The sequence below is a fragment of the Symsagittifera roscoffensis genome, chromosome 7 (genome assembly GCF_963678635.1).
Source record: "Symsagittifera roscoffensis chromosome 7, txSymRosc1.1, whole genome shotgun sequence".
Lineage (NCBI taxonomy): Eukaryota > Metazoa > Xenacoelomorpha > Acoela > Convolutidae > Symsagittifera > Symsagittifera roscoffensis.
The window spans coordinates 28,761,946-28,783,367 of NC_087068.1; the positions used below are offsets into that span (position 1 = coordinate 28,761,946).

General features: G+C 34.0%; 1 protein-coding gene across 1 annotated transcript; it reads right to left on the reverse strand.

Annotated features, from left to right (window-relative positions):
* Window positions 1-215: 215 nt before the first annotated feature.
* Window positions 216-21,155, reverse strand: LOC134851980 (thrombin-like enzyme BjussuSP-1). Its single transcript, XM_063868256.1, has 3 exons — window positions 21,092-21,155; window positions 20,441-20,512; window positions 216-376 (listed from the first exon to the last, which is right to left on the reverse strand). Exons 1-3 carry the CDS (start codon window positions 21,153-21,155, stop codon window positions 216-218), a joined length of 297 nt encoding a protein of 98 aa, XP_063724326.1.
* Between the last annotated feature and the right edge of the window lie 267 nt (window positions 21,156-21,422).

Here is a 21,422-nt window from a genome sequence, read left to right on the forward strand (position 1 = left end):
GTGCCTGTCTCGTTCAAAAATTTGGGCTCAATATGTGTTATAAGCATGGTTGTCTTGGTTCAAGACATGTCGATTTCATATTGCTGTAGGAGTCTTTTTTCCTTTTTTACACTCAGAATTTTTCCAATTTTAAACCAGAAGAAACATAGAAGCAACAATTGTCTAGGTATATAGCAGAATGGTTTTTTTTTAGAAGTGAACTTTATCACAACTTTCTACACTCGACGCCTGATCCAGTCTAGATAAGCTGACACTCTAGTGTATATACCATAGCCACTGCATGTAACACTGCCGTAGCTCACAACCCCATACAGACAAAGAGGTCGTCCTCTTCGAAGAGGGTAGACAGGTCCGCCTGAGTCCCCACCACAACTGTCTATTAAAGGGATAACTTTGGATACTTTTTCAGTTACATGTTTGGTTTGATACAAGCAAGCATCATTCCGAAAGTTATTGAAACTCATTGGTACTCGCTAGCCATTTTTCCAGTCAGAACTCTAATTAGAGTTGGATTAAGTGTCACACTGGCTAGCAAAGTTCTGAAAACATTTATTGGCCCTAATGTCAAGTAAGATCATAGTTACTCAAGAAACAAAATGTATTCAGAGTTGGCATCGAGATACATTTGCAATGCTTATTTGAAGAAAAAAAATTGGGATAGTATACAAAGATAGCAAAGTTGAAAGGGCCCAAGCGTTAGATAGCTTATAGTTAAAGTAGCCAAAACTATCCTTTATTTCTCCCCGTCAGACAAAACTGCTTTTGTGGGTTCCATTTTTTCAATGGACATCTTCTCTTTTTTGTTTCTCGGAGCACCACTTCTTGCAAGACTTCAGCAAGTTCACTGCCATAATCACGATCACTCTTACCCAAACCACACACAGCCAACGGATACCTGTTCTCAAACCTCCCGTCAAAAAAAAATCAGTTTTTTGAAAAAATGTTTATCTGGGATGTTTCCCCGTTAAAGCCCTTGCCAGTCTAGTAGCAAAAACTATAGCTTCACCCCAGTATACTTTTCTTTTATGGAGCACACAATTTGCAGGGGGTTCAAGAAAGATATGCTACATTCGTATTAAATTTTTCCCAACGTAGGGCCAACTATTTACTAGCAATAGCTACACAACTTTTATAATTTGATGTTGGTTTTTCACTTGAAGTTGAAGTTGGTTTTTCACTTTCATTTAATCAACCATTTTTATTTGCTTTTTTGACTGCTTGTTTTGTCACATATTTCATCACATCATTGCAGAGGGGGCTTCAATTCTGGTTGCCAATTTTTTCCAAAGAGTCCACCCTTTGAGATCCATTTTTGACAAAAATGTTATAAGGGCGCCTTTGGCGCCAATATAACTTAAATTGAGGGGGAGCGCGCGCCAAAAGAACGCAGTTTTTTTGGTCACATATATTATTAAAAAGTGCTCAAAACGTCATTTTAGCCTGTTTTTTTACGTTTGCCTGCGGCGCAGAAAAATTATGACAAAATAAGTCTTTTTAGTATACTCAAAGAGCTTGGAAAACCAAATTGGTCGACCTTAAAAAACGCCACGGCTCATTTTTTTTGAAGAACGGGAGACTGTTTGGAACCGTAAAACGACCTTGTTCTGTAACTGTAATCATCCTTGCATAAGCGTAATGTTTTCACAGGTCCTCGAAGACGTGACCTCAATTTGACTACAGCGATGTCATTTATATGATGTGAGTTGGGATCATACCCCTCGTGTACTATAGCGTAGCCTCGATACTTCCGAACTCTAGGTCGCTGTTCTGAGAAATCGCCAAGTCGGATCACAATTTTCCGTCTTTGTTTGGCTGAAATAAAGTTAGTTACTATTACCACTTTACTAAAAGAAACGATGGGGTCGATTGATATCCTTTGTTCCAATTAGTAACTAAAAATATAAGTCTCGGTTGAATTATCATAGATCATAGTCGTTATGAATCTTAAGCTAGAATGATAGTTATATAAACAGATAATTTACAAAGGATGATTAAATAGAAAAGGTTAAGTGTTATGCACAACTGTTCATCTATTGTTAACTTTTACCAATAGGAGGGGATGTTTATTTTAATAAATTGTTGCATTTTATTCGTTACAATATTCGTTGGAAAGTAGCGGGGAGGATGGGTGGAGAAGTTGTTGTCGAATTGTTGCCGGGAAAAAGTACACTGTCTAATCCTCACTGTCAGTTGGCGTATTGTCGATGCGAGGGTGGTGGCCTTTCCTTTTCCTTTCGGTCCGTTAAATTTGACTCACAAATTTTCTTATTTAAATTTGTTTAGGTTCGGAGTGACTCTTTTTAATGCGAACATTTACTCTAAAAGAATTTAAGAAACTTTTAGGAAGAATAGTTAGAAGAAAACTGAAAGTATTTTAGCCGTCCGTTTCAGCTTAAGAACTTAAAGACACTGAAAATTGCAGGCAGGCTCATCCAAAACAATTATAGTTTGATTTTCTCTGCACCTGCTATTAGACTTCAGTCCTCTTTTTATCTCTTATCCTCCGTTTAATCAGGAGATTGACGTTTGTATTTTATTGTTACTATAATATAAAAACCATATTTGTTTAACAGTGGGAACACACAATATTTCCACTTGCTTTAACTACTTTAAAATTCAGAGCAGCGGGGGATTCGTCTATATTCAAAGCGAAAACAATTGACACACTCCGTCTGAGTGGCGCCGTGGGTAAATACTCAGTTCCTTCGATCATCAGTTAAACTTTATTAAAAATCTTTGCCTTTTACCAGTGTTAAAAAAAGTAAGACAAAAAAAATTTGTTCAGAATTCAAAAATTAGATATTTGGATTTGACTTTTAAAGTTTTAAGTTAAGTTGTTCAGTTGGAATCTGAATCAAAAATTAATTAAAAAAGGCATTCTTATCTAGAGGTGTGAATAATTTTAAAATAGAAAAGAGTCCACTCGGCTCTTATGTAAAAAATTAAAACAAAAGTCTTTCATATAAGTGTAGCATTTCTAATACTACACCTCGCCCCTTTTTCCGACGAACAGTTGTGAGTTCAATCCTTAAAATGGGCATTGCTTAAAGCATGAATATAATTAAAAATCAACGTGTTAAAGATTAGAATGAGGTTAAAAATTAACAAAGTTTATAACGCTCAAGGTGTTATTCAGGCAATGTTTTCAAGTTTCTTTTCTAAAGCCACATTATAGTCTCTTAGGACCTTTCTTTTTTCTTTTCCGCTACCTCTAGTTGCTTTTTTAACTCTTTTTTTGCCCTTTGTTTGCGTTTGTTCTTCAATAGCATTCTTTCCAATGCCTTTGTTAGCCTGTCCACGTCTTGCTCGTTTTCGTGTTCCGGGAACGCCGTTGTTCCACACTAAATGGAACGAGCAAAGACGTCTCTCCCAGTTTTATGAGCTACTGCTTGGGAGTTTTTTCTTTCAATTGAATGAGTTTTTTTGAGGGCAAATTGAAAAATACACCTTCCCGAGTTGTTTCTTAGAGGACAGGATGGTTGAATATCCCGTGGCGATGTTTGTAGCCTGAAACGCCCCCTGAAGCTTCCACTTGTTAAATTCCGGCTTCAATGAATACTTCAGGGTCGTCACGATCTTTCTGAATTCTCAACCGTTCTGTCACTTTTGGGAATTTGCCTGCTTCCTTTGGCAGGCCATCGTCTAGGCATAGAGAGGCTTAACTGATGTTCTTTTTTTGATTTCTTATTTGCCTTTTGTGTAAAGCCCTGAATCTGTTCGCCGGTTCTATTGCCGGGTTTCACTTTAGGCAATTCCAGTTTAGTACTGGGTCGTACTCCTTTTCTAAATTTTAAAGGAGTTTTTTTACACCAGTTTGTTCAACTTGCTTTCTGTTGTTTTTCTGTGCTTACAAAGTTTTCTGTTGTTGTTTGTCATTGTTTCTGCTTAGAAAAGACTTTCCAAACAGTAATTCAGGTGGTGCATAACCAAGTAATAGAGCTTAGATAGAAAGATACAAAACTGTGTAAAAGAAACGTAATAACTTACTTAAATCTGCTGTAGAAAGGTTTAATTCCATGGGTCGGAAAAATCATATTCAGTTTTGCAGTAGGGGCAATTTGTTGCTGATGGCGGTGAGCATTTGCTGCAAATTTTTTGTTTTGAATGAGTATCCGTTAAATGTCGATAACTTTTAATGTAAATGGTTTGGGATCAACTTGTGTACTTTTTGTCATTTTATGGCATATATCGCATGGGGGTAATCATAAAAGGACAACATGTTTTCTGGTGTACGACAAATGTGACAAAGTATTTGCCAATATTGGGCAAAATTTTCTTCATTAACTCTTCGCAGTCTGTGCAAACAAGATGGGTAGGAATTATGTGGCAGGTTTTGATTCGTGGCATATATTGCATGGGGAGTAATAAGAAAAGGACAACATGTTTTCTGGTGTACGACAAATGGGACAAAGAATTTGTCCACATTGGGCAAAATTTTCTTCAATAATTCTTCACAGTCTGTGCAATCAAGATGGGTAAGATGATGTGGCAGGTTATAACGTCATTTTTTGAAAGTCAGTTTTTGTTCATAACATATTGGGCATGTATGTTGAAGGATTGAATTATCAGTTTTTAGAAAAACCATGAAAATGGATTGAAGTAGATAGTAAGAGGGAGACTAAGCAAGTTTGATATATTCATCGACAAAAAAGGGTTTCCTTCTTGGAATAAGTGTAAAAATGATTAATCTGATCAGATGCTCGCCTAAACATAAGATTTGAGCTTAAGATGGCTTTTATTATTTTAAATTAATGCATTGCACTGATGGCAAAATATTTTTTGCCAATTTATCACATGGACATCTTGTCGACATAGTGGACAAGGGAATTTGTCTAATCGAAACTTTGTTTGGGATTTAAGTTTAAGGAAAAATGGATCCAAATTTTGTAAAAAGGATGGGTTTTTTTCTTGTTCATGGCGAATTCTCATCAGCAACTTTGTTTTCTGCTCAAAGCAGATAGGATACTCGGAAGTCATTTTTGTATTTCAGCAATTTTGTTTAAAAGCGAGAATTTTCTTCATTCTATTATTTTTAATTGCATCGGTATTTCTTCAACTCCGAGGAGACTGTCGAAACAATTGAAAGGTTTTCTTTTACGCGAAATAAAAGTTTTTCCTTTTCGCCGGTTTTTTTTAGGGAATAATAAATTTAATTTGTTGGATAAAGGTAAGTGTCTGTTTCTTCGTTTACCATGATAAGTTCGATTTGAACAAGTCGATCATTCATGTAAAACATCATATTTCTAAATACAAAAGTTATTCTCTTACGTTACTAATTAAACTTGTGAATGAAAAATTGGGCTTAAATGTTTGCGACTATTTATGCACGTATGGCATATACTAATATCAGGATGTCGAACCATCATATGTTCACCTTTTCTTTTATTTTTGGTGAGCATAAGTTTAATGCAAAAGTTACAGACATCGTATTCTCTCAAATTTATCATGCGAATTAATCGCCTACAATTAGTGCACAGGACTTTTGCGGATGGAGACTTTGCAATAAGCTTTAGCTTCTTATAACACGATGAAAAAAACTAGATGAGGAGGTTAGAGAGGAATGTTCTTCTGGAGTTTTTCATTGCATTACATGTCTCCAAAAAATAGAGCATTCAGGCGCCATATCAATTTTCAATCTGGTTCAGATCACAAATAACCCGAATTGAAAAAGTGTTGGCTAAACAAAATTAAATGCCAATATTTGTTACTTGGTTTTATAATACTGTTGTAGAGCTTGCCACTTTAAAAATTATCAAAAATGAATTTTTAATATAGAGACAAATTTAAAAATTTCAGCTTTTATAAAAGAGCGCTGAAATCCAATGAGTTGATCATTGTTCCTTCGTAGAAAAATATCATTTTTATTCATGTATGGAATTTGTGCGTTCTATGTTACTGGGTCAACATTGCGGGTGATTGATTAGGATTCGGAAAAAAAAGCCCAAAACCGAGAAGTAGGGTAAAAGAAAGGTTTTCATTAGAAGTGATCAGAACTTCAATATAGACTTGTAGATTTGGCCGTAGTTCAAAACATTTGGTAATTTTAATTATAGTAACCAGCTGATTATTTATGTTGAACATCAAATATTTAATTGGCAAAAAGGGGAGGGCTCAGAAAAACTCTGCGTTCTTCTCAAAAGCTAAAAAATGACAGAAATCTATAAAATTGGGCTGGTTTCCTGAGATTTGGTAATAGTGGATAAAATGAAACTTTTTTTGCAAACTTTTAAAAAGTAAAATTGTTTCTGAGTTTTTCTCAACTCCAACTGATAGCGCAATTTTGGAATGCGGATGAACAGGTTACCTTGCGCTATGGGAATCATTCGTTTCAAAGTCCTGAATGTGCTTGGGTAGTTCAGATAATGTGTACTTTGCGAAAACTAGAAACAAATTACAATAAATAGTAGACGGGTAGATTTTGAGTATCCCGTTGTCCCGAGAATCAACTATAATTAGAAACAGAATCATCGGAAACATTGGGCTTTGGAACGTTTTCAACTGTTGTTTAGGTGTCAAAAGATCTTTCAATTCGGAAAATAGTTGCGTATCGGTTGGTTTTGTCGAATAGCATTTATTACCTAATTATTTATGGTCAACCACAAATTTAGATTCCTTCGTCAGTGGTTTGGATGATTTCGAAAGTCTGTTATTTTTTGAAACAGAAGGGATGGTTTTAAAATTATCCTTTAATGAGATATCAAGTTTTCATGAATGTAGATGTTAACGTAATCAAAAAAAAAACGTGATCCGCTATTCGATTCTATAATTAAAAACTCAGCTGCTGCCATTTGTGTAAAGCAATTTTTGTATGTATTCGAAATTTAATAATTAACACAATCTTTCTGTCTAGTGTATTGATCAGCATTTAAACAAATTGTACGGAAGATGAGGTAAGTATTATGCTCCCAATTGCGTCGTTTGATGAGATTATAAGAAAGTAAGGGTTCTTGTATACATAAAAATGAATTTCCTCTGAGTCGATTTTAAAAGTTGTTGGCCCGTTGCCTTGGGGGAACGAGCAAATATAAATTCTTGAACAATTTTCTGAGGGTACAGAATAACCAGCAAGATTATATTAGTATTAGTTCCGTTTTCAGGTAGCTTTCCTTCTTTTATTCTCGTATGTAGATGTTTGGAAGAATTTGGAGATTGTGTGAAAGCTTAGATTTTTTTCTTCTGAAACAGAAAAATATAATTTGGAGCCAAGACGTTATTCATGCGATTGTTTTGGTGCACTGTCTCCTTATTTTGTTCGGTTATTCCTGTATTTACTGTACTTGGGTCAGTTTGGCCTGAAAAACTTGGATCCATTCCAGGTTCATTTCTTGTATTTTGTTGTAATAGAGCCGCTGTAGAAACAGGTTGTTCTCAAATAATCATTAGTATACTATACTTTGGTAAGAAATTTCGTTTCTTTCTTGAATTTTTTTTGTGTGTACTATTTGGTTGAGTATCTTGGTATTTTTTATTAGAAAAGGTTGAGAAAAAAACTAACAAAACGAAAACGTTATAAGTTGCACCTAACATTATTTTCCAGAAACTCAGAGTACGAATATTTAGCTTATTAATTTCTAAATTTTTGATGATTGTTAGGACTATTTCGAGCAGAAACTTGATGAAGAGAAAACACGCAAAGTAGATTCCACCTTTTTGCAAGAAAAAAGCGACAAAACCGAAATTTCCTATAGATTTATTCACGAAGAATTGTGATGAGAGTAAGGAGTCTAGGTAGATTTTCTGATTTAAACCCATCGCGGCGGTTAAAGCGTCGGAATTTCCATAATCCATATGTCCGTTTTAGAAAAAGGTTCTAGTAATTTTTTAAAAATAGATGTTGATGCGGTGTTACGAATGGCGTTATCCCAAAGGGCTTTAAATTGTTTTGGGGTATCGTGTCGTGATTGCATGTCGTGAATTGTATACGGAAAGTCCCGTAATGTGGCCTACATCTTGCGGGGCGAATACTAATAGGAGCCGGCATCAATTAGTACCAAAATAATTTATCATCTAAATAAAGTTGAAAGGCATTTCTAAAGCCATCAACGCAATGTATTTTGTTGGCAAAAGGAAAGTTTGGCGGATATTTGGTTCGACAAACAATGTTCGCCCATTTTAACAGATCGGTTTTTGATCGAAACTTTTTTGGAGAACGTTAAGAGATGAAATTTTCTCTGGGCAGTGGCATAGGCCACCAACTGATCCATCAGTGTCCAAGATCATAGAGTTCGCATATAACCTGCTAATCTAGTGTTTTGTAGTGCTAGAATTTTTATTGTTAGAGTTTGTGTTCTTTCTAGCTCACATTGGTTCTGCAATCGTGTCATTATAGACTGCCTCAATTTTTTGGCATGTAAATACATGATGTAATCGAACTTTGCACCATGATGAAGTTCAAAATCATTTTCATCGGTTCGTACAAGGCGCCCAAGAGGATCCCGACTACTGTTATTACGTTCATTGTGGATGAAAGAAAATTTTGTTGTTCCCAGTGGGTAGTTCAAAGATTTCATTTTTATTTGATCGTTCTCACTTATTTGCATTTGATAGTAATGTCTATCATCGTGTCGTATGTTTCTCGATTTACCAGTATTCATGTCAAAACCGCCTGAGCATGAAATAAAAAATGGTTCAAAATTTGTTTTATAAAATGCTGCTGGCCTACTGCATACTTCATGCTGCTTATTGTAAATGCCGGTTTTTAGGTCTAAGCCATTTGCCTCCGATCGCTCACTCAGTATGTGATCTTGAGTGTTGTCCAACTTAATAGCGTACTTGAACATTTTCGCTTTCTGAGACACCATTTTTGTGACCACGCAGTTTTCTGACATGTCCCATGTATAAACATATGGGTCTAATGACATCGATTTGCATCCGCCTTCGAGTTTTGTGCTTGGTAGTAGGATGCCGTATGGACTTTGTACTTGTTTTGTTTCTAGATTCACTTTGAGTTTAATTTTCTGCATGTGTTTTTCGTAGCTGTAGTTTTTGACTTGTCCTCTGTTCTTACACGCTGTCGAACTCTCGCCGTCTACTGACCGTTCTTTATTCCTGTGTTGCATAATACTTTCATCCATTTTATATTTATTTCGTATTTGTATTTATATTATTTAAGTGTATCCATTTCATTCATTGTTATTTTAATGTTTTTTTCTAAAGTTTTTGCACAATCTTCGGGTGGTATAGTAAATTCATAGGTGATCATTTTCATTTTGTGAACAATGGAGGAGTGCGCTCAATTTCCGCAGTAATAACGAATAGGAAAAAACTTAACATTACACGATACTGCGTTTACTTCGATACTGGTTTTATAAGAACGTTGAAAAACTTCTATAGTGCTATCTGTTGTGTAGAGATTTTCTGGGCTAACTTTGCACAGTGCTACTCGATTTAGCGCATACATTTTGTTTTCTTGCATAGCCAAGCAGTTTTAGTGAGTACCTTTTATCGAACCGGATGTTTTATTCAGGTCTTCATTTTGAAGTAAAACTTCTTGGATGCTTGTTGAGAGTTAACACACAAAAGTCAAGATTCTCATGATGTGTCGTTAAAGGTTGCTAAAATTTAGCAGTTATAAATTTTCGAAAAATTATTTCTCGATAGTAACACATAGCAAACAGTGTTACTTGATTTAGCGCATACATTTTGTTTTCTTGCATAGCCAAGCAGTCTTAGTGAGTACCTTTTAACGAACCGGATATGTTATCCAGGTCTTCATTTTCAAGTAAAACTTTTTGGATGCTTTTTGAGAGCTAACACACAAAAATCAAGATTCTCATGGTGTGTCGTTGAAGGTTGCTAAAATTTAGCAGTAATAAAATTTCGAAAAGTTATTTCTCGATAGTAACACATAGCATACAGTGCTACTTGATTTAGCGCATACAATTTGTTTTCTTGCATAGCCAAGCAATCTTAGTGAGTACCTTTTAAGGAACCGGATTTGTTATCCAGGTCTTCATTTTGAAGTAAAACTTTTTGGATGCTTGTTGAGAGTTAACACGCAAAAAAAAAGATTCTCATGATAAGTCGTTGAAGATTGCTAAATTTAGCAGTGATAAAGTTTCGAAAAATTATTTCTCGATAGTAACATTTATGTTGTTAGAAAAAATGGTTGTATTGGATTGACTCAATTTTAGAATCATTGTTTGTATATTCTGATCTATTCAATTTGATGACCCGGGACTAAACGCTTGACACATTAAACGAAGTGTATTATTTAGTTGTACACTACTTGATAAAAAAATAGGTAATCGTCGAGCTCGTTTTTGAGTTCCTTCGTTGTGAGTGGTTTTCTGAGCAGGTTGCTGACTGGGAGGTGTTTAATGTCTTGAAGTTGATGGCGTGAGATCTAAATCTGCTAAGTTTCTTTTATTGTTGGGATTTGTTAGGCAAGGCGTTGAAGTTAGTCTTCTATGGAATGTTCTGGGAATAGTTGTTATTGTAAATTATCGCTGTTGTGTTCCTGAGAACCTGAATCAGTATTGATTAGGACCTTTTCTCGGTCAATTTCTGGTTTTGTATATTATTTTCTCGTCGATGATTAATTTTTCTCGGTAAATTTTCAGATATTCCTGTAGGGCTTTGGAACAATTTTTTGTTGAGTGGGCTGTTGAGTTTTTTAGTTCCTGTTTGCATTACGTTTTCATAGAATGGCTGATATGGATATGATTCTTGTTTAAGGCTAAAATCGTTTACATATTTGGTTGCATTTTCTTCAACAGGGAAATATTTTTTTAAATGGTTTCTGTGACTTACTTTTTTTAAGTTATTGTCGGAGTCTAATCGGATTTCGTAAATAACATGGGTTATCTTTTTTAATACTGTAAATGGACCTGATCCTAATTCATGTATTTTTTTTGGTTTTTCCTTCTTCGAGAGGGTGATTTCCTGTCCAATATTTAAAGGTTTTTCATAATTTGTATTTGTTGCGATATCCGTGAATTTTTGCATTTGTTTCTAAACTTTTCTCATTTGCTGTGTTGTAGAAATAATTGAATTAAGTTTCTCTTAAAAAAAAGAGTTGTTTATTTTCTCTTTTAGAAATGGTATGATTGCATTGCTGGTTGATGTCTGTAGAGTGTGTCTATGTAGTGTTAGATTGTGACAAAATTCAGAAATAAAAGTTAATTCTGAGTTTCTTAGTAGTCCTAGTTCTAGAGAAAGTGGTATTTGTGAATTTTGTCCAAACACATTTCAAATGGCGTTAAACTGGTACACGCATTGACTCTTGTATGATGCGCAAACGCAATTTTTGGGTTAGTTCACTCCAATTACATTTAGTTTGTTCAAAAAATAATCAAAAATATGTTCCTAAGTATTTATTATGAATTTCAACTTTACCATTTGTCCACGGTGGTTAAGCCGTTCTTTATTCCTGTGTAGCATAATACTTTCATCCATTTTTATATTTATTTCGTAAGTGTATCCTTTTTCATTCACTGTTATTTTAATGTTTTTTAAAGTTTTTTGCACAATCTTCAGGTGGTATAGTAAATTCATAGGTGATCATTTTCATGTTGTGAACAATGGAGGAGTGCGCTCAACTTCCGCAGTTGTAACAAATAGGAAAAAAATTAGCTTTACACAATACTGCGTTTACTTAGGTTTTATAAGACGGTTGAAAAACTTCTATAGTGCTCAATGTTGTGTAGAGATTTTCTGGGCTAATTTTGCACAGTGCTACTCGATTTAGCGCATACATTTTGTTTTCTTGCAGAGCCAAGCAGTCTTAGTGAGTACCCTTTAACGAACCGGATATGTTATCCAGGTCTTCATTTTGAAGTAAAACTTCTTGGATGCTTGTTGAGAGTTAACACACAAAAATCAAGATTCTCATGATGTGTCGTTGGAGGTTGCTAAAAATTAGCAGTAATAAAGTTTCGAAAAAATATTTCTCGATAGTAACATTTATGTTTTTAGAATAAATGGCTGTATTGGATTGACTGAGTTTTAGAATCATTGTTTGTATATTCTGATCTATTCAATTTGATGACCCGGGACTAAACGCTTGACACATTAAACGAAGTGTGTTATTTAGTTGTACACTACTTGATAAAAAAATAGGTAGTCGTCGAGCTCGTTTTTGAGTTCCTTCGTTGTGAGTGGTTTTCTGAGCAGTTTGCTGACTGGGAGGTGTTTAATGTCTTGAAGTTGATGGCGTGAGATCTAAATCTGCTAAGTTTCTTTTATTGTTGGGATTTGTTAGGTAAGGCGTTGAAGTTAGTCTTCTATGGAATGTTCTGGGAATAGTTGTTATTGAAAATTATCGCTGTTGTGTTCCTGAGAACCTGAATCAGTATTGATTAGGACCTTTTCTCGGTCGATTTCTGGTTTTGTATATTATTTTCTCGTCGATGATTATTTTTTCTCGGTAAATTTTCAGACATTCCTGTAGGGCTTTGGAAAAATTTTTTGTTGAGTGGGCTGTTGAGTTTTTTAGTTCTTGTTTGCATTACGTTTTCATAGAATGGCTGATATGGATATGATTCTTGTTTAAGGCTAAAATCGTTTACTTACTTGGTTGCATTTTCTTCAACAGGGAAAGATTCTATTAAATGGTTTCTGTGGGCTACTTTTTTATGTTATTGTCGGAGTCTAATCGGATTTCGTAAATAACATTGGTTATCTTTTTTAATACTGTAAATGGACCGGCTCCTAATTCATGTTTTTTTTTGGTTTTTCCCTCTTCGAGAGAGTGATTTTCTGTCCTATATTTAAAGGTTTTCCCAAATTGTATTTGTTGCAATATCCATGAATTGTTGCATTTGTTTCTAAACTTTTTTTATTTGCTGTGTTGTAGAAATAATGGAATTGAGTTTCTCATAATAAAAAGAATTGTTGATTTTCTCTTTTAGAAGTGGTATGATTGCATTGCTGGTTGATGTCTGTAGATTGTGTCTATGTGGTGGTAGATTGTGACAGAATTCAGAATGAAAAGTTAATTCTGAGTTTCTTAGTAGTCCTAGATCTAGAGAAAGTGGTATTTGTGAATTTTGTCCAAACACATTTCAAATGGCGTTAAACTGGTACACGCATTGACTGTTGTATGATGCGCAAACGCAACTTCTGGGCTATTTCACTCCAATTACATTTAACTTGTTCAAAAAATAATCAAAAATATGTTTCTAAATGTTTAATATGAATTTCAACTTTACCATTTGTCCATAGTGGTTAAGCCGTTCTAGGAGCGTGCGTTATTCCTAGTTCATGAAGCCAACTGATGAAATCTTCATTCATGAACGTGGTTCTTTTGTCATAGACCAGTTTTTGTGGTATTCCAAATGTAAGTATAAACTTCTCCAATGGTTTGATAATTTCAGTTGCCGTGAAAAGGTTTCTACAATTACTAAGCAATGTTCATTTCCATTTGACAGTGGATTAGTAGGTCATTTATAGTCAATGTGTATTGTGTGGAATGGGAAAAATATTTTGCCGATGGTGCTTCATTGTGATTGTGTCGTTTTTGATTTTTTTTTTGACAATCAAGACATCATGCAATAAGATGCGTGTTATCCATTTACACGTTCAAAAGAAAAACTGGCCAGAACAAAAGTCAATTAATGATGTTAAAATTTTGTCTTTGCTTATATGCCGTGACAATTAATGTTTATGTGCAAGTTCAAACGTTTTTATGAAGAGTGACATTGGAACACATATCATTACATATCATTTGTTTAATTCTGAGTCATCAGTTGCTTGCTCATTGCATAAAATATTTCCTATCATTAACAAATTTTCGAACTTGTTCTTTTATGACGATAAGGCTTTGGATTGGTTTTGATGAAGGCTTCTAATATCTTCATTGTTTTCCATAACTAATGGTTTAAATATTTTAAAAACTGGATCATTGTTTTGCTCGTTTTGAATTATTTCTGTGTTTAGATCTATTGATTCTCCTTCACATTAAGTTTGTTTAAAATTTGAGAGAACACATCTTTGCCATTTATAGATTTGCATGGGATCGTTTTGGCTATTTTTTCTTCTGCTATTTTTTCATGCTTTCTCTCACATGTTGCTATTTCATCAGGTGGCTTTAAACTTTGATACGCTTCTTCAACATCTATTGTTGTTTCAAAAAACATTCTGTATTCTTGGTTATCTAACTCATATTTTGAATTGAATTTTTCCAGTTGGGTTGGGTTGTTATCTATGTCAAAAAACAGTTCAAGTTAGCAATGATCTGATTGTTTTTTTACTTCGGATAGTGAAAAGCGCTTTTTTTGATATCATCATACATTGATTTTTCGAAGATCCATGCAAAAAACAGTCGCTCTTAAAACTTCATGGTATGTGACGATTATCTCAAACATTTCTTCTACTGTCTTAGCTTGCATGATTGTATCGTCTTTATCAGTTACGGCTTGTTTTCTTTTTATCAGTGGTGCAAAATTAATAGTCATTATTCTGCTGCAAAATTTGGTAAACCACAAAGTCCATAGAAGCTTCTTTTGAAGGTAAACTGTTTTGATATTATAGTTGCTGGGTTTCTTTGGCTGGTGGTACTTGGTTATACGCTGAACATAAATCGCTTGTGGTGAAATAGTTACCACTAAGTTTGGTGATAAGTGACCCTATAGGCTCAAAAGGCCATGGGTTTCTAATCAAATCAGTTGTTGAATTCAAATATCTTGCGTCAAAGACATGTTTTACGATGTTATCCTTTGGTAAAACTATTATAGGATTAAAAAATTTGGATCACATATCTGTATTGTTTCTCATTTCTCTTATAATCCCAGATTTACATAATTGATCGAGTACGCTATTCAGAGTTTTTCCTGATAGTAAAGTGGTACTCTTGAAGGTTTTTGTTTCGTTAGTTTTGAATTTGTTAACAATTTAACATCAAATTTTTGTTTTATTACTCTAACTTCATACTTATGCTGTAAATATACGTCTCTATTTTGTATTTAAATGTTTATTAGATCTTGTAATTGATTTGGTTGATATCTGATTAGGATGTTTTTTCTTAACATATTTTTTGCTGAATTTTTTTCATTTATGACTCATTTAGGTCTACTTTAAAGTCTAAAACTGTCTTTGGCTTAAGGTCTTTTAGCTCTTTACTGAAATCGATTTCTAGTTCGTAATCATTGATGTAATCTAATTCCTTCTGATTTAATTTTTTTTGTTTTCTTTTTCAACTTGCTATTTGGTAATTCTGATGGATCGTTTTGATGTAAAAATTGAGAGTTTGGTTGTTCGCTTATGTGGAAAATTTGATTAAGCTCTTCGTCGTTGCTTAATAAAGTTTCTATGTAGGCAGGGTTATCTGAGGCACTTAACTTCAGTTTTGATTTCTTTTCTACATCCTCAATGATTTGACCTATGGATTCTTTGGGCATTACAATTTTTGATCCGGTAGGATTGCTAAACATAATGGGAATAGATTTTTCTTCACAAAGACAGTATGTGTTCTATGTAAACATTCCCTTTTGTTCTAATGTTTTATCAAGTTTGAACGATGTTCCTTTTCTAAAGACTAAGTTTGGAGGTTCAATGGAAATAACTCGTGTTGATTTTGGGTCCATTATAAGGCTTTGTTACGGTTTTATAAAAACATAAATATCGATAACTTTTACTTCGCATGTTTTTTATTGATACTGTTTTTCCTGGGTACAATTTAAGTTCCATTTTAGGTGTAGAAAAGTCAATGGATTTGGTTGTTTTGGAAAAAAAATCAGTTCCTAATAAGTTAAGTCTGCATTCTGTCCTGGCTGAGACCCATATTTTGACTTTAATTGGATATTCGCCATGAATATCGAAATTTGCTTCAAAATTTGTATATCCTAAAAATTTAAGTTTTTCGCCGTTTTTTGCTACTGTATTTGAATCGGATTCATGGATTTTTAAGGGATGTTGCTTAAAATAGTTTTGTTAAGTACCATAATTTACAAGAGAACATGTCACTCCAGTGTCTATCAAATATTGGGTTTATTGGCCGTTATTTTTATTTTTTGCCTCAGACGGGATGTTGATAAAGATTATAATACATTTGTGACTTTTTATCGCGAGGAGACTGCTCTAGTTTAAATTGATTTCTCCACTTCCGTCATCACTGAAAAATCCTTAAAATTTCTCGTCACTAAATTTTACCCTAGGATTTCTATCACGATTATTATCCCTAGAGGATGTTCGTGTTTTATTATAAGGTTTTAGCTGATGATTTTAAATCTGTTCTAATTATTACCGAGTCATCTTGAGTTTGGCTTCTATAACTATTGTGTGAGCTTGATCTTCAGTTTCTATCAGAAAGAGAATTACTACGATCTCGGTTTCGATTATAATAATTAGGAATGAAATTACATTCTTACTTTTGACGATATTGATCAATTCTGCCCATGGCTCAATTATTGGAGGTTTTGTCTCTGCATCCAAAGCTTTGGGGCCGGGATATATCAAAATTATTAGACCTGCTATTGATTTGTCTAGGATATGAGGAATAGGGTCTATTACCATAGTTTCTTTGATCGCCGTTATTGTAGTTTTGATTATCTCTAAGTTTGTTTCTAAATCTAGATCTTCGATTGTAATTGTCTGAAAATTTTTCTCGATATTGAGGTGGTTTTTGTTTTTGTGTGACCTGACATACGCTTATTGTTTGACCTGACCTACAACACCATAATCAAAATCTGGTACGATTTTGTTTGTTTCTTGGTTCACATGGGTTATAGGCTGCGTTTATTTCTTGATCTTCCATTAATCCTGTTAGTTATTTCAGTTGATCCCTTACTCTTTCGGTTTCCAATTTACAATTAACACTACTTGAAGCTGTTCCAGTGATCTCACCACTAACTGCGAAGCTTAAAATTTGGCAGCTATTTGATCTTTCAGTTGAGGCCAAATTGCGGATGTTTTCTCAAAAAGAAATTGAAGTGCTTTTTGTTTTAAGCCTGGCGGACCTAAGCCTCGCACTGAGAATTCCATCTTCTTTGATGTACTTTGATCATCATTAAAAGTCGGATTTGGTCTACTGCAGTACTTGATCTATATATGTAGATTTTTATGGAATCGTCTGGTTGTCCTTTTATAATTTCTGCTTCCTTTCGTTTTATATTTGTCCTTATCATCAGTGAACCTATCTATAAACTGATCCCTTGTGTCCTTCCAAGCTGACGCTGCTGCTATTCCATGATACCATTGAGCGGCTGGACCTCTTAACATTGAACCGAATAAAGCTCTTTCTCTGTTATCATGTGCGTCCTGATTGTCACCAGGGTCTGCTGGTCTAGTGCCTAGAGAAAAAGCTATGTTTTTTCTACTATATCAAGAAAATCTCTTGCATCTTCATTTGGGTCTAAGCCTTTGAATTGTTTGAGAGCTAAGTCTGGATATGCAACTACGTTCGCTATTTCGTTTTATCTTAGTTTAATTTGGGTATGAAAACTTAGGATGTTTGATATACTCGTTTCTTTCTTAGGCTGAATTAAGTTTTAATGAAGTTTTGTGAGGTTTATTGGATTTGTTGAATATAGTTTTTTCTTAAATATATCGAATGCTATGAGGACGGTTGAGTTTTTTCAGAATAGAGAGTGTTTCTGGTATATTGCTGCGGGAAAGTATAGTTTATTCGTGAATATTTTTGTTTGGATGTTTTGACAAGATGATAAATTGGTCCTTTTGGAAATTGGTAATTGATCGCTTAATTTTTTGGGATTTATTTTTGGATTATGAGCTTTAAATTTAATGCTGTTGTTTTTTCTAGAAATTTATTTGCATTCCAATTTTTGGCATTTTGTAACTCGGCATTTTTTTGTAACCTTAGGATGTTTCACCTTTGGAAGTTTGTTTTGGTAGTCTGTTTCAAGTAACTTCGAATTATGGTAACTTTTATTTAGTTTTGATTTGAATCGAACTAATTAGAGTTATATTTTTTAAAAGAAAAACAATCTGGAGCGAAGCCATTAATCGTTCTTCTGGTATATATATATTTTTTTGATTGGAATTTCTTTGGTTGAAAAATTATATCTATGTCTGGAGTGTATCTTCGGAGAAGGGCGTTTTGTTCGTTAAAATGTTTAGATAAAAAGCTTATATGAAGTTTTAGGTGATAGTAGTGTATCAAAGAGTTTTAATAATAATTTTGCTTCCTCTTTTCTGTTGCAATTTTAAAGTACCATCAACTATTTCTTTATGAGTTGACTTTAATTTTTTCCAATAGTAGGTTATTTCCATCTTTTAGCTATTTGATCTTTTAGTTTCTAACGTTTTAGGTAAAATTGAGTGAAATTGGGCAAGATTTTGTTAAAATGGACGTTTTCCTAGCTTAATCGGTTTTATTTTGACCTAAATTGTACCAAATTTCTTTGAAATGTAAGTTTATTTTATTTCATTGGACTTATTTTGAATGAGTTTGGGGAATTTTTAGCTTAACTGTGTGTACTTTTTGTAGTTTTAACCTAAAATTAGCGTAGGTTCAAAGAATTTCACTCATTTCGATCGCTGAAAAAAATCAGGAAAAACACACCTACAGTTCCTTTTTAGTGAGCGTAGATAGTTCCTTTCCTAAATTGGACCAAAATTTCCTTCCCTGGTGGGATAATTAGGTTTAGAGTTAAGATAAGTTAGGTTCGAGGACAAGCCTAGCAAAAGGGTGAAAATAATAAAACGCACAGTTGCACAATGAAGAATTGGGAATGAATCTGAATGTAGCACAGGTATGATTGTGTATATGATGGGTGAAATTAATTTATTAATCAATTAGATTACACTTAGATTGCGTACAAGACCTCTTACCCCCTATTTGAGAATGAATTGAAATATTTAATAACTTTTGACCATTTTCGGAGCGTCTAAAGAAAAATTGAATCTGTATATAGATAGGTTAATCTTTGTTAAGGAAGCTGTTTCATGTGAAAAGATCATTAACTTAACTGAATTATATGTTTTACTCGGCAATTTGGTCAGAGAGCGTTTCCTTATATTATATCAGGTAGTTATAAAAATTTTGAGTTAAATTATCATGAGATAAAGTTGGCAGAGAGTTGTCAAAAGAAGATGAGCGATAGAGAAAATATTGATAACCTTAACTATATCAAGGACTATCTGGCAATAGGGCGGTCAATTAGATTGCGGGTCCTCTAGCTTTTTGAATTAGAAACTGGCTAACAGAAAGTCACTTTCCTAATATTTGCAAAAACTACAATTAAATCTTTTGCTTTCAGACCTATATGGATGTTAATTTTACTAACTTTTGCTTTTTTGTTCTTACAATATTCGTTTGAAAGTAGCGGAGAGGAAGTGTGGAGAAGTTGTTGTCAAACTGTTGCCGTGAAGAGGTACACTGTCTAATCCACACTGTCAGTTGTCGTATTGTCCGATGCGAGAGTGGTGTCCTTTCGTTTTCCTTTCGGTCCGTTAAATTTGACTCACAAATTTTCTTATTTAAATTTGTTTAGGTTCTGAGTGACTCTTTTTAATGCAAACATTTACTCTAAGAGAATTTAAGAAATTTTTAAGAAGAATAATTAGAAGAAAACTGAAAGTTTTTTAGCCGTCCGTTTCAGCGTAAGAACTTAGAGACAATGAAAATTGCAGGCAGGCTGATCCAAAACAATTACAGTTTAGTTTTCTCTGCACCTGCTATTAGAATTCAGTCCTCTTTTTATATCTCATCCTCCGTTCGATCAGGAGACTGTTATTTGCATTTTTTGACTTTTTGTTTAAAAAATCAATATTTTGTTTGACTGGCGGAACTCACAGTATTACCACCTGCTTTAGTTACTTTTAAACTCAGAGCAACGTGGGATTCGTTTTTTTTCAAAGCAAAAACAATATACACACTCCGCTTGACTGGCGTCGTGGACAAATACTCAGTTCCTTCGGTCATCCGTTAAACTTTTTTTAAAAATCTTAGCCTTTTCCCAAGGTTAATAAAACTGAAGGAATAAAAAAAGTCCGTTCAGAATTCGAAAAAAATATATATTTGGATTTGACTTTAAAATTTTTAAGTTAACTTTTTCAGTTAAAATCTGAATCAAATGTAAAGTTAAAAAGGCATTCTCATCTAGAGGTGTGAACAAATTTAGAATAGAAAAGAATTCACTCGGATCTTATGTAAACAATTAAAACAATATCCTTTTATATTAGTGCAGCATTTTCAATACAACACCATTCCTACAGCAAACCCAACATTCAAAATTCAACTGTGAAATAGTTCGTATAGTTCTAGTTTATATCATTCAAATATCAATTCTAAGGCATATACAGTGGTTTTTCACATTTGTTTCCAACGTTTTCAATCCCCACCACCACCTGCAACTTTCAAAGTTTTATATTTTCCTAATAAAGTCCAATTGTAATAAAATTGATAATGCGGATTATTAATCGAATATTACACACACATATAGTCCCCAATTACAAATAAAGTACAAAAAACAAACAGGAGGTGGAGAACAAACCACTAACTTTTTTTTACCAACACAAAAAAAATTATATTCAAGCTCACCAGAAACACCTTTGAAGCAATGAGCAGCTGTTATAACATACCGAGATGAAATCACAGTTCCCCCACAAAACCCTTCATCACTACTCACAGTGACATAGAACAGCCGTACCCATTAACTATTGATCTCGTTTCAATTTTTTTCGTTTCGATTCCTTCTTTAAGTGGTGGCGTCATGTAAACAAAATCAAGAACAGCACATAGAACTATAGCTTGCAAGAAACCCATAATGTACATTTTAGTTTTTTTCAAGTTTCGTAAGTTTTTTTTTGAATCATGGATTCTGTTTCAATTTTTGCTCGCGTTTTTCATTTAAATAAAAACTGCTGTTAGTTGGTAATTACTTCTATGACATTTAATTATAACCGGGAAAGTTGTAGAAGTCAAAAATTTGATCTCTACCGCTAGTTTTTGAATTCCAAAAATCCAAATTTTTTGAAATAGCAAAAAATCAAACCCCTATCCACAAAATCAAACCCCTACGGAAGAATTGAAAAATTGCCCTAATTGTAAAGCTCGGTCGGAAATGTCTGAACACTTGTAAAGCTCGGAAATGTCTCAAAATGCAAAAAAAAACAATTCTAGAAGGTTCAAAGCAGTTTAGTAACACACTAGGATAATTACAATCTATACGTAACATACTCCGCCGTCTACCTGTTCTTGGGAGTCCATCTCTGGCGCCATCTCTGGAACCAGGCACGGCCAGGAAGAAAACCATATTAATCTGTTGCAAGGAATGTCCCGGACTTCCTGGAGCAGTAATAGTCCTGGAGCAGTAAGAGTCCAGTCTAGGAAGGTGCTAGTATTAGAGAAATTTTGCCAGGAACCAGAACTAGATTTTCATGTTGTTGAATCTTTTTGAAAGTTGCAAAAATTTTCGAACACTTGCGAAATCAAAATCACCAATGATAGCTCATATTCAAAAACCGAAATGTTAATTGACAATCATCTAGCAGTTAAACTGCATTTGTAGTTTCACCATTGA